This window comes from Geotrypetes seraphini, chromosome 3 (assembly GCF_902459505.1).
Source record: "Geotrypetes seraphini chromosome 3, aGeoSer1.1, whole genome shotgun sequence".
In the NCBI taxonomy this organism is placed as follows: domain Eukaryota; kingdom Metazoa; phylum Chordata; class Amphibia; order Gymnophiona; family Dermophiidae; genus Geotrypetes; species Geotrypetes seraphini.
In genome coordinates, this window is record NC_047086.1 from 136,054,714 (window position 1) to 136,068,854 (window position 14,141).

The 14,141-nt window shown below is 45.0% G+C and overlaps 2 protein-coding genes across 2 annotated transcripts in view; one reads left to right on the top strand and one right to left on the bottom strand.

Annotated features, from left to right (window-relative positions):
• The window catches only part of RAB10 (RAB10, member RAS oncogene family), a 159,640-nt gene extending 156,493 nt beyond the window's left edge, over positions 1-3,147 (bottom strand). Inside the window, exon 1 of the mRNA XM_033936157.1 lies at positions 2,540-3,147. Within this exon, the coding sequence (XP_033792048.1) occupies positions 2,540-2,666 (127 nt within the window). The 5' untranslated portion in view covers positions 2,667-3,147. The remainder of the gene's footprint in view (positions 1-2,539) is intronic.
• A 151-nt stretch (positions 3,148-3,298) lies between these two features.
• The window catches only part of KIF3C (kinesin family member 3C), a 285,345-nt gene continuing 274,502 nt past the window's right edge, over positions 3,299-14,141 (top strand). Inside the window, exon 1 of the mRNA XM_033936155.1 lies at positions 3,299-4,166. The gene's annotated coding sequence lies outside the window, so the exon portion shown is untranslated. The remainder of the gene's footprint in view (positions 4,167-14,141) is intronic.

A 14,141-nucleotide genomic window follows, 5' to 3' on the forward strand; every position in this document is an offset into this window, starting at 1 on the left:
CTCCCCAACATCTGCTCTCTCTCTCTCCCCTATTCTATCCAGAATCTGTCTTCCCCACTTATTTAACACATTTATATACCACTTAAGCTCTAGGCGGTTTCCAATCTCTCCTCCCCCCTTCAGTCTATACTTCCATCCACTGTCAGCCACCTTTAGTCTCTCAGCCCACTTCCATATGTATGCCATTTCTCCTTTACATCCAGCATGTACCCTTTCAATCATCTCCCCCACACCCCCCTTTTATAAAGCATCTGCACCCTCTCTCCCTTTCCATCAGTATCTCCTAGTGTCACCCCCTTCATTACAGCATCAGCACCCCCCCTCTCTTTCCATCCTGTGTCTTCCTCTCTCTCTCTCGCACCTCCTTCCCTCTTTCATCAGATCTCAGTCTGTCTCTTCCTTTCCCCATCTGACACACTGGCTGCTGCTGCTTCTCATGCTACACACCAAGAGCAGCACTTCCCTTTCTCCCTCCCATGACCACCACAGTCACTGTTGCTGCTTCCCCAAACAAGTAGAACCAATGGTAAAAAAGCCTACCTCAGTCTCCTGCAGGGTTGCACTTGCAGCCTCAGTCCGCACAGCTGCCAGTCATGCCCCGTCTTCTTCCAGTTCCGGGGCAGAGCCAGCTGATGACCATACTGAGGCTGTGAGTGTGAACCTGTGTTAGAGTGAGGCAGGCTGTTTTAGACCTGCTGCTGCTCATTTAGAGAAGAAGCAGCCGGTATGGCAACAAGAGGTGGGAAAATGCTGCTCCTGGTGAGTGGCAGCTCTGAACTTCTGGGCAGCTTAGAGGGAACACTGATCCACAGACATCTCAGTCTGACCATGCCCAAATAGTTAGGGAGAAATAAGGCAGATGTGAAGAACTTAAGATGCAGCACAATGGTTAAGTAGATGCAGAAAGCCATGGAGGGGGCAGCTGCCTACATAAATAGTAACTTATTCAGTGGAAAATGTATAGCAATGAAATTTAACTTTTTCTCAAAATAGAATGGGAAAGGCACATGGGGGATCTCAGAGAGAGGAAGAGATAATGGTTAATGTGGATGGGCCATTTGGCCTTATCTACCATCATGTTTCTATGTAACATAAATGTATATCACTGTACTATACAGTCTGCACATAATGGAACCTCTGCAACAATTGCATTTTTGTAAACAAATTACTGAAGAAACCATGAAAATTATACTTATCAATTTGCAACATGTTCTGAGGGTTGCTACATGTCTAAACTTGTGTACACATTTAATAAAATGTAACATAAGGTTAAGGAAGAACATGTTAGGGTAGAACATAATTCAGGCAGCTCACATAGGTAGTTCTTTTGTTATTTCATAAAGTATCCTGCTATAAAAATTACATTAAAAATGGGCAAATATTTCCAAGCCAAAAGAGTTGGTGAATTAGAAGTAAAAGTTAATCTTTCAAACTATAATTTCTCTTTTCTAATCAGAAAGGGTGTAGTATTTCAATCAGGCTCTTTCATTATTTATAGACTAGCATCATATTAATAAAGAAAATTATGTCATTCATTGCATGTTTGATCCTGACAGAATAAGTTAGATCAAATGAACATTTCTAAATCCTCAACACACAGGGTGGAATAGATTTTATATTTATGGAGACTATTATATATTCAGAATACACATCAGTTTTCATACAAGACCTTGAAACCTATTCCTGATCTCCATATCACATTAAGAATCACAATACTATATCACAGAAAACAAAAGACAACACTTACAAAACCTAAGCTCTTCCCGTTTTACACACTCCACCATATTCAAAATGTACATACTAACAAAGAAAAAGAAATAATATTATGTTAAAATTCTATTTTTTAACAACCAGTTTTCTGATGCACACTGCTAGTATCATTTTTTTAAAGATGAAAGAATATAAATATCTACTTATTACGTCAAATAGTAAGCAAATTACAACCAAATTAATAAAAGATAGGACTTTATCTAACATCGTTTGGAAAATAATAAAACCATCAATATCAATAAGTCAATAACTACCGCTGAAGAGATAAATGCAATACAAACAATTGGAAAAACATACACAGGGGCAACAAGACAAACACCAAGCAAGTTAAATATATAATTTTCTTCATATTTTATAGTGCTGCTCAATAATATCACTAAACGGAGGAGCTAAAATGTACTAAGTCACCTTCTGGAGAAAAATAGACAAAATAATGAATCATTCCAAGAAATATCAACTAAGCGGAGGCCTGGTAAGTGAAGGTACCAAGTGACAGGAACGGGATACGGGGCGCATTTTTATGGCCGCGCAGAACTAGACTGAGAAAACTCGGCACTTCAATGAATCCAAAAGCAAGAGACACTCAAAAATCCTGTACCCCCTTAAACAGAAGTTTCAGCTGTCAATTGAAAAACGGTTCGTTAAATAACACAAAACATATCCATCTCTTTAAAGACACATGTCCTAAACTTTGCATTTAAAGACCAGGAAAACGGCTCGATTTCAGTTCGCTCAAGCCGAGGCCCGGCAGCTTGTGCTCCCTTCTTACCTATAGTGGAGATGAAGGTGGTGTTGAAGGCGTCGTCCGAGAAGCGGAAGAGGACGCAGGTCTTGCCCACCCCCGAGTCCCCGATCAGGAGCAGCTTGAAGAGCAGGTCGTACGTCTTCTTCGCCATTGAAACCACCCCGCGTCGTCTCCCCGGGCTGCCGCTTCCTCACCGCCCCGCGACCCCGGAGAAACACACACCCCGACACTCGCACGCGTCCACACCGCAAAGCCCGACCCCGAAAGGGGGGGGGGAGAAAAAGAAGGGGGAACACGAAAAAAGAACGAAACTACACAATGAGCCTTCAGGAGCTACAAGGCCTCTTCCCGAGCGGCTTGGCAAGAACTCTTTAAAAAAAACGCCCCCCCACACCCTATCGGAGAGGCGAGGGCCGTGCCCGCCCGGTGCCGGTTCCGCCTAGGCTCTGCGGCACCTCCCCGACTTCCAACGTAGACACAAAGGGGCGAAGCCGCTTGTCTCCCGTGGAGCTCTCGCTCTTTCTCGCGCCGGAAGCACCGGGCCCAGCGCCTCCGAATGCGTAAATATGCCGGGCCTGGGCTTCGCTCGCCCCCACCAACCCCCGCGCGCGCCTCTGCCGGCCTTTACTTTCTTTTTCTTCCTTGGCACGGGCAATCGGCTCGGGACAAAATGGCTTCGTCCCCTCCCCCACCCCCCCACTTCTCGGGCTGGGTACGCGCGCCGCGTGTGCGTGACTCAGCCCGTGCGTCGCGCACGCCTATCCTGCTCACGCAAGGGAGGCTTAAGTTCTTTCCACGTGCAAAAAAGGCCAAAGCCTATGGAAAAGGAAGACGAAGTTCTTTTTTTTTTACCCGCAGATTATTTATCCACCTAGAAAGTTGTCAGCTTGTGGAGTTCCCATCCCTACACTGGTCATAAACATACACAAGGAGCTTGTTCCTTTCACTGATTGTTTATGGAAGGCAGGAGATAAATACAAGGCGATGACAAACTGGGGAGGGAGGGGGACCTTAGTGCTCATGACCCTACAACTATAGGGTTAAGCCCGCCTTATCTTCCTTGGTGATTGGTCGGCTGAAAAAGTAGATACATGGCCGAGGTCTAACTGGTTTGGTATGTTAGCATTCTGCAACAGGAAGGGATGTCAAGCGGCGCTTACAGTGCCTAGTTTATACTTCGGCTGTCCGAGCGTCCGAAAGTGATATCACCTTCTCTGAGCAAGGGAGGTCGCATGGCGTCAGACGCAAGAGTTTGGGCGCGGCGATACTGTTGGCATAGCGACGGACGACTCTGTGTAGGTTTGGGAGTTTCCCAGCGGTAATAAGCGTAGCTGTGGTGCGCTTGCGCATTGTAATGGGTCTATTCTGCAGTGATTGCATACGAAAGACTTTTTTCTTTCCTGTAATGTTGTAAACTGTTACTTCTTCCCAAATTGAATTTGCATAAATAACTGAGAATGGGCTTGTTTATTGAGTGTTCCAGACTTAGCGCGGGTCTCTTCGTCAGAGAAGAGTAAACGTCTCTTAACGCTGTTCAAGTGCAACAGGCTTCTTCCGGTAGTGATGAGACAGTACAAATTTTCATTACGTGATACAAACTTTGATAACATGGAAGCCGGTGGATCTTATCTACAATCTCCAGATTCCTGTGGTATGGATAAAGTCTTATTCTAGTCCTGAGTCTCCCAGAATGGGAATCTTAAGAGTTCATACCCTTCGTTCCCGTAAAAAAACAGGAATCTCCCACCCAATGTAGGAGAATTTGTATGCGGAGTACATATGCTGACAACATGATGGATACAGCCTACACTTTACTCTTCTCTGCTGATACCATGAAGAATACTTCAGATCTTGTGACTGCTGCTACTACTGGTTTTGCAAAGGATATAGGGTTCATGGGCATGTCCTGGAAATCTCAACTCAAACATTGCCCCTCTTTAACAGATCTGCTATACCGAGAATAATTATAAGAACATAAGAATAGTCTTACTGGGTCAGACCAATGGTCCATCAAGCTCCAGTTGTTTTATTGTGCATTTGGAACTTTGAGTCTCTCATTAAAGTCCATTTCAGGATTGTCGTCGCTCCACAGTGTTTCCTTGGTTTTTCTTGGACTTTCTTCTCTGTGGATTCCCTGGGGTCAATTTTATCTGGTTTGTTTGTTTGCATCCAAGGCATTGTACAATGAAAAACTGAGTATAGGTAATAGACAATTATAGCAACAAAGACATTTAAACAATATGGGGCTCATAATCGAAACAGAAAAATGTCTAAAAACCTGCCCAAGTTGGATAATCAAAAAGACAGGTTGTCCAAGGGCTGATAATCGAAACAGGTTTTTAATTTTATCCAGAGACTTTTTAGACCTCTAATAACATAAGTATTGCCTCTGCCAGGTCAGACCAGGGGTCCATCGTGCCCAGCAGCTCGCTCCCGCGGCGGCCCTCGAAGTCCTTGACCTGTAAGTTCCCACCACCTGAATTGTTTATGCCTTAATCCTGAAGTACCGTGTTTAGTACCCCTCTATCTATACCCTGTAATCCCTTTCTCCTTCAAGAAGTCATCCAGGCCCTTTTTGAAACCCATTATTGTACTCTGTCCTATCACCTCTCCTGGAAGCGCATTCCAGGTGTCCACCACCCTCTGAGTGAAGAAGTACTTCCTAGCATTCGTCTTGAATCTGTCTCCTTTCAGTTTTTCTGAATACCCTCTTGTTTTTGATGTCCCCGCTAGCCTGAACAATCTGTCCCTCTCCACCTTCTCTATACCTTTCATGATTTTATAGGTCTCTATCATGTCCCCTCTAAGTCTCCGCTTTTCCAGGGTAAAGAGCCCCAGCTTCTCCAGCATTTCGGTATATGCAAGGTTTTCCATGCCCTTAATCATTTTTGTTGCTCTTCTCTGGACCTTCTCGAGCATCACCATATCCCTCTTAAGGTGCGGCGACCAGTATTGGACGCAGTACTCCAGATGCGGGCGCACCATTGTTATCTACAGCGGCAGGATAACTTCCTTCGTTCTGGTAGTGATACCTTTTTTGATCATGCCCAACATTCTGTTCACCTTTTTTGAGGCCGCTGCACATTGTGCCGCTGGCTTCATCGTTGTATCCACCAATACCCCAAAATCTTTTTCAAGGTTGCCTTCCCCAGTACCATCCCTCCCATCATATACCATCCCTATGTGCAAGACTTTACATTTCTCTACTCATGTGCCATCTTTTTGCCCACTCACCCAGCTTGTTCAGGTCACTTTGTAGATCTTTGCATTCCTCAACAGTTCTGACCCTACTGGAGAGTTTTGTGTCGTCCGCAAATTTTATAACTTCACACTTAGTCCCTGTTTACATGTCATTAATGAATATATTGAACAGCAACGGTCCCAGCACTGACCCCTGTGGGACACCACTCGTGACCCCTTTCCAGTCAGAGTAGTGTCCCTTTACTCCTATCCTCTGCTTCCTGTCCGCCAGCCAATTTTTGACCCATCTGTGCACGTCCCCTTCCACCCAATGGCTCCACAGCTTCTTTAGTAGGCGCTCATGGAGTACCTTGTCAAAAGCTTTTTGGAAATCCAGATATACGATGTCTATAGGGTCACCTTTGTTCAGTTGTTTGCTTATCCCCTCAAAGAAATGCAGTAGGTTCGTTTGGCATGATCTTCCTTTACAGAAACCATGCTGGCTTGTTCTCAACAGATTATTTTTTTCTATGTGCTCATTGATATTTTCCTTGATCAATGATTCGGCCATCTTCCCCGGAACTGAGGTTAAGTTCACCGGTCTGTAGTTCCCCGGGTCGCCTCTCGATCCTTTTTTGAAGATAGGCGTAACATTTGCTATCTTCCAGTCCTCCGGGATTACCCCTGTTCTCAAGGATAGAATACAAATCTGTCGCAGTAACTCTGAATCCCACTGTGCACCTAAAGCAGAAAGGGGCGTTTTTGGAGGAGTGGTTAGGGCAAGATATGGGCAGGATGTAGGCTGACCTAGACTTACAGTCGTACTGCAGGGATAATCAAAAGTTTGACAAGACTGCTTAGACAGAACTTATACATTGTAACTTAGGCGATCTAAAAACAGGTATAAATGCCCCAAAAGTATCCAAAGTGTCCAGATAACCATTGCAGGCACAAAATACTGACCCCTCCACTCCCCCTCCACCATAAAAATCAGAATTAAAACGTAAATACCTGCCTCCAGAATATCAGCACCTGACATAGGAAAGCCTAGTAAAGCTGCACAGAGGTGGCTTAAGTAGTCTGGGAGGTAGGCTAGTGAACCATAGAGAGGAGGACCCAGGCCCATAAGCCACTCTAACCACTGCATTCATGGTGGAAAATGTGAGTCCACCAAAACCCTACTGTACTGCCATATAGATGGCAGACCAGTGTTCCCGCTAAGGTGCGCTGGCCTGCGCGTGCGCACAAAATATTACATCGCAGCGCAAAGTTTCTCTTCACAGCGCACACACGCGTCGCAAAGGTAAGGGGAGGTAAGGTAAGGGGACGCATTGGGGGGATTGCACTTCCCCACAATTGCCATGCTTCGGTTCCTCTTCTTCCTTCCTTCCTCCCCCCCCCCCCCCCCCGCGGGACCCTGCGGCACCATCAACTCTTACTCCCTCTAATGTCGGCCCTGCAGCTCCAGACTTCCTCGCACCTTCTCCCCTCCCCCTTTGGATCGCTATTATTTTAAATGTTATAGCCGCGGAGCTGTATCCATCAGTGGAGATGTCTAACCTCGGCCTGCCCCGGAACTCTTACTGCAACAGTGACTTCCTGTTCCTGCCTAGACGGGCGGCTGCTGCAGTAAGAGTTCCGGGGCAGGCCGAGGTTAGACATCTCCACTGATGGATACAGCTCCGCGGCTATAACATTTAAAATAATAGCGATCCAAAGGGGGAGGGGAGAAGGTGCGAGGAAGTCTGGAGCGGCAGGGCCGACATTAGAGGGAGTAAGAGTTGATGGTGCCGCAGGGTCCCGCGGGGGGGGGGGGGGGGGGGAAGGAAGGAAGAAGAGGAACCGAAGCATGGCAATTGTGGGGAAGTGCAGAGCTGCAGGGAAGAGTGTTGCGGTACCCAGCTGGAGGGAGAAGGAAGATGAGGGAGGGAATTAAAGGAGATGCCAGGGCTTGGAGCATAGGAGGAAGGTATGCCAGTCTAAGGGAAAAGGAAGGGGGAGATGTGAGAGCATGGAGGGGGAACGAAAGATGGAAGAAAAGGAAAGGAGAGAGATGCCAGAGAATCAGGGAAGGGGAGATACCAGACTATGAGGAGAGGTGTGGGAGAGGGAAGGCGAGGAGAGAGATGCCAGACCAATGGGGTGAAAGGAGAGATGGAAGGGGGAGGCATACAGTTTCTGGAAGGGGCATAGAAGGAGAGAAGATGCCATATAGGGGAAGAGAGACGGCAGACAGTGAATGGAAGGAAGAGAGTTACAAGAAGATGAGGAAAGGAGAAACCACAGAAGACAAAGGTAGAAAAAAATTTCTATTTATTTATTGCTTTAGGAGACATGTGTCACTGTTTCTGTGAAGCATTGTATGCAGAGTCCAGCTTCTTGCTGGTTCAATTTAACCTTTGTCTATGTATTTTTATTTTATCCCCCCTTTTACAAAACTGTGAAGCGTTTTTAGCACCAGCCTTGGTGGTAGCAGCTCTGATGCTCAGAATTTTATGAGCATCAGAGCTGTTACCTCCGTAGCTAAAATCCACACTACAGTTTTGTAAAAGAGGGAGGGGTTAGTTTGTGATTACATATTCCTTACTAGGCGAAGGTGTTTTCTGTGTTCTGTGTGTTCGAAAGACATGGTTTTCTGTTAGGATTGACGGTGTAGGATTGATCTGTGCTGGTCTGGCTTGTTTAGTTTTACAATGGGTGTATTGATGTACTGCTCACTGCAATATGTAAGATGCTGCCTTTTCCTAGGTACTCATGTGTGACGTGTGGTTTGTTACTAAAAATCATGTTTTTCTTACAGATGGGGGGGGGGTGCCAAAAAATGATGGGCCCCGGATGTTACATATGCTAGGTACGCCACTGTATGTAAAGATACCAGAAAGCTGGCGTAGCAAAAACTTCTAAGTTTTGAGTATTTAACCCTCCCACAATCTCACGGGCACTCGTTTCAAGTTTATTGAGATTTTGATTTAAACGCAATATCAAATATTTTCAATGCGTATAACAAAAATAAATTTGGGGAAATAAATAAAACCATTTGAACCAGTGTTCCCGCTAAGCTGCGCTGGCGTGCGCTGGCGCACAAAATATTACATCGCAGCGCACACGTTTCTCGTCACAGCGCACGATCGGAAGAGGCGTACGGCAGATGGCAGGGCGGCGAGAGGAGAATCGGGCGAGTTGGCTCATAACTTGCTGGCGCCCGATATTTTTGGCTCACGGTGAAAAAAGTTTGCTCACAACACCCGCCCGCTTAGAGGGAACACTGGATGGCACCTGCAGCCTAAGGGCTATTGGAGGTTATAGACAGGTGGGCATAGTAGGTTTTGGGGGCCTCACCATGACCTGCAAGGGCGTTATGGTGAGATGTTTATGTGGCACCCTTTATGTGAAGTTCACAGCAGTGCCCTGTAAGGTGCTCTACTATTCTGTTGCTGTGTCTGGGTGGCCAGTCCATCACTTTGCTGGCCCCTCCCACATCCAAAAGATCTTGTTCTAGGCATTTGGAATTTGGATGATTTTTTGGGACGAGAATGTAGTATAAAGATAGATGTACTAGCAGTCTGACGATCAAACAGCTGGATTTAGAAGTAGACAATTTTCGGGGAAAAAAATTTTGGATGTATTTTTTTGAGAATGGACTTTGAATGTTGCTAACTATGGGCGACTAGCCCCTAGGCCCAAAACAGACATAGACGTTTGTTTTGTTTATGCCCCTCCATGTATGGCAAAGTATGCAACTTACAATGTCAACACAATACACATTAAAACATCTTAATAAATAGCATAAAATATAAGCAGAGATAGAACATTCATACAGATAAGATACGAGGGCTGTTCAAAAAGTATCAGACCTTTATTCATAAAAAATACTCATATTCAAAAGCAACAATCTTATACTAATCTCCTTCAAAGTAGTCCCCTTGGGCTGCCACACACTTCTTCCAACTGTTCTGCTACTGTCAGAAGCAGCGCTGGAATGCCTCTTGAGATTGCTAACAACTGGTCTATTGCATTCTGTATGATATCTTCTCTTGACTGAAATCTGGTCCCTTTCAGGGGCATTTTCAGCTTGAGGAAAAGCCAGAAGTCACACTGAGCTATGTCGGGAGAGTAGGGAGCCTGAGGAATAACAGGTGTGTTGTGTTTTGGCCAGGAAACTTCATATCAAATGTGAAGAATGGGCAGGCGCTTTACCGTGATGTAGCTGCCAATTGCCCGCCTCGCACAGGTCCGGTCGTTTACATCTCACAGCATTACAAAGGCGACACAGAACCTCTTGGTGATGGTTGTGCCGTGTGGTGTGTACTCATGATGAACCACGCCACTGGAGTCAAAGCAGATGGTCAGTATAACTTTGACATTGCTGCGGACCTGCCTTTCTTTTTTTGGCCTCTGGGATGTTGAATGCTTCCATTGTGATGACATCAACTTGGTTTCTGGGTCCATACCCATAAATCCAGGACTCATCACTAGTGATCACTGTGCTGAGGAAGTTTGGATCACTGTTCACAGTCTCCAGCATGTCCTATGTGATCTCCAAACAGAGTTGCTTCTGCTCGATCGTTAGCAGCTTTAGCATGAACGTCACTGAAATTCTCCTGGAGCACAAAGCCTCAGTTAAATAAAACAAATGGATCCAACGCTAATGCTCATCTCGTCTGCAAGTTCTCTGATTGTGATTCGTTGATCCTGCATCACCAGGGTCCTCACTTGGTCAATGACGATCTCATTTCTGGATGTTGAGGGCCTACCAGAATGTGCTTCACTCTCCACTGATGTGCGGCCATCTCTGAAGCGGTTGTACCACTCCTTTTGCTGTGTGGTGCCCATTGCTTCATCCCTGAAGGCCTGTTGAATCTTGCGGATCGTTTCCACTTGGGAATCGCCAAGCTTTACACAAATTTTAATGCAGTAGCGTTGTTCAACTTTTTGTCATTTTGTCAAAAAAGAAAATCCAACAGTGCTCACTTACACTTCCTCACTCATCGGCAGCCTGCCGGCGATTGACAGCTTCTGTAAGCAGGAAAAAATTCAAGCATGTGCATTAGGGTCGCCTACATACATGCACCAAATCACCTCTCCCTAGTTTTATTTGTTTACGCAAGAAAATTAAGGTCTGATACTTTTTGAACAGCCCTAGTATAGTGAATGAATGTAAACAGAAATAAGAGGAACTAACTTAAGGAAAGATTGCACATGAAGTCAGAAAAGGTTCAGGAAAATGGTTTCAACTAGAGTTAGGGTGAATAAGCAAGTCCCACTATAGTTTGTCCAGATGGTGTTAGTCATTGTGTATGTAATTAGCTAGTAAGTTGCTTCTTACATTAAAGGCTTTCTAAAGGTGAAGAAGCATTTTCAAAAGGACAGCCCCTTGTCAGAACAGAGACATCCAATTCATAGGGCTCCTTTTACGAAGCCCCGTTAGCGGTTTAACGCATGCGCTAATTTGCCAGCCGCACTAGCCGCTACCGCCTCCTCTTGAGCAGGCGGTAGTTTTTCGGCTAGCGCGGGGGTTAGCTCGCACTAAAAAGGTGCTAGCGCGGCTTCATAAAAGGAGCCCATAATGTCTAAAATCAACGTCCATCTTGCATGTATTTGCAATCATCAGGAATCTCTGTTTGAAAATCTGTGAGATGGCGTTCATGTGCTGAGGAAGTCCAGCATGAACAGTACCGTAATTTTACCAACTGGAACATTCAACATAACATAAGAACATAAGTAATGCCTCCGCTGGGCGTCAGATCAGAGGTCCATCATGCCCAGCAGTCCGCTCACGCAGCAGCCCATCAGGTCAAGGACCTGTATAGTAATCCTCTAACTATACTCTTCTATCCCCTTTTCCTTCAGGAAATCATCCAATCCCTTCTTGAACCCCAAAACTGTACTCTGTCCTATCACGCCCTCTGGAAGCGCATTCCAGGTGTCCACCACCCTCTGGGTGAAGAAGAATTTCCTAGCATTGGTTTTGAATCTGTCCCCTTTTAATTTTTCTGAATGCCCTCTCATTCTTGTAGTCTTCAAAAGTTTGATGAATCTGTTCCTCTCCACTTTTTCTATGCTCTTCATGATCTTGTAAGTCTATATCATATCCCATCTAAGTCTCCGCTTCTCTAGGGAAAAGAGCCCCAGTTTCTCCAATCTTTCAGCGTATGAAAGGTTTTCCATACCCTTTATCAAGCGTGTCGCTCTCTTCTGAACCCTCTCGAGTTTCGTCATATCCTTCTTTAGGTACGGCAACAAATATTGGACGTAGTACTCCAGATGCGGGCACACCATCGCCCGATACAATGGTAGGATAACTTCTTTCCTTCTGGTTGTAATACCCTTCTTGATTATACCTAGCATTCTACTCGCTTTCTTAGCGGCTGCTTTGCACTGTGCCGACGGCTTCAATTTCTTGTCCACTATTACCCCGAAGTCCCTTTCTTGGGTACTCTCACTCAATGACAGCCCTCCCATCATGTAGCTGTACCTTGGGTTTCTGTTTCCTAAATGCAAGACTTTACATTTCTCTACATTAAACTTCATCTGCAATCTCGTCGCCCACTCCCCTAGTTTGTTCAGGTCCCTTTGTAAATCTTTGCAGTCTTCTATAGTCCTAACCCCATTAAATAGTTTGGTGTTGTCTGCAAATTTTATTACTTCGCACTTCGTCCCTGTTTCTAGATCATTTATAAATACATTGAATAGCAGCGGTCCAAGCACCGACCCCTGCGGAACACCACTCGTGACCCTCCTCCAGTCCGAGTAGTGGCCCTTCACTCCTACCCTCTGCTTCCTACCTGCCAACCAATTCCTGATCCATCTGTGTACTTCTCCTTCCACCCCATGGTTCTTCAGTTTCCGAAGTAGGCATTCATGGGGTACCTTGTCAAAGGCTTTTTGGAAGTCTAAGTATACGATGTCTATGAGGTCCCCTTTGTCCATCCGTTTGTTAATTCCTTCGAAGAAGTGCAATAAGTTCGTCAGGCACGATCTTCCTTTGCAGAAGCCATATTGGCTTGTTATCATAAGTTTATTCCTTTCTAGATGCTCCTCGATGCTACCTTTTATCAGTGCTTCCGCCATTTTCCCCGGGACCGAGGTCAGACTTACCAGTCTGTAGTTCCCCAGGTCACCTCTCGATCCCTTTTTAAAGAAGGGCATAACATTGGCTATCCTCCGGGATCACGCTTGTTTTCAGGGATAGATTACAGACTTGCTGTAGTAGTTCAACTATTTCCTCCTTCAGTTCTTTCAGTACCCTAGGGTGGATTCTGTCCGGGCCCGGTGATCTGTCAGTTTTTAATTTTTCTATCTGCCTGTGTACGTCTTCAAGGCTTACTTCCATGGATGTTAATTTTTCTGCTTGGTGTCCTTTGAAGATTTGTTCAGGTTCCGGTATATTAGATGTGTCCTCTTTTGTAAATACTGACGAAAAGAACATGTTTAGTTTTTCCACCACATTTTTCTCCTCCTTCACCATTCCTTTCCTATCTCCATCATCCAGCGGTCCCACCTCCTCCCTAGCCGGCTGCTTCCCTTTAACATATCTGAAGAACGGTTTGAAATTTCATGCTTCCCTGGCTAGTCTCTCTTCATATTCTCTTTTTGCTTTTCTAACCATGAGGTGACATTCTTTTTAATACTTCCTGTGTTCTTTCCAGTTCTCTTCGGTTTTGCCCTTTTTTCATTTCTTGAAAGAATTCTTATCCACTATCACTTTCTTCACTTCTTTAGTTATCGACGCCGGGTCTTTTGTTCGGCTCTTTTTGTACCCTTTTCTGAATCTGGGGATATACAGATTTTGCGCCTCGCTCACCATGTCCTTGAATAAAGACCAGGCTTGCTCTACAGTCTGCAACAAAAAAAATGGGACAAGAATGTTTGCCAGCAATTTTGGAAGAATGGCCACCCAGACATCTCTGCAGAGCAGACAGCCTAGTGTTTAGTGCAGTGGACTTTAAGAACACCAGGTTCAAATCCCACTTTAACTCTTTTGTTTTGTAATTGTGGGCCCTCCGGGAACAGAAAAATACATACTGTATCTGAAGGTATACTACTTCAATAGTTTTCATGCTTGCAGGTGGCTTATTATGTATGTTTGTTATGGTACCCGCTTAGGTTTTAACCAGGTTATAAGTTTTATAAATAAAATAGATATAGTATGTATTTTTCTGGAGGGCTCACAATTTAAAAAAAATACAAGAGTTAACGTGGGAATTGAACTTGGGCCCCTCAGTTTCGCTACTCCTCAGACTTGGTTCCTGCTTTGCTAAGAATTCCCATAATAAATGAATCTGTCAGAGCGTTGCAAAATCTTTCAGTTTCACTTTCAAGCTGCTTATGTACTATCACTGGCAAAAAACTTCACCACCACTGAAATGTAATTATCAAAAGGGTAATATACCCATCACTGTGCACAGGAAAAGCAAAAAAAGTTTTACTTAGCTTGGGACCATGG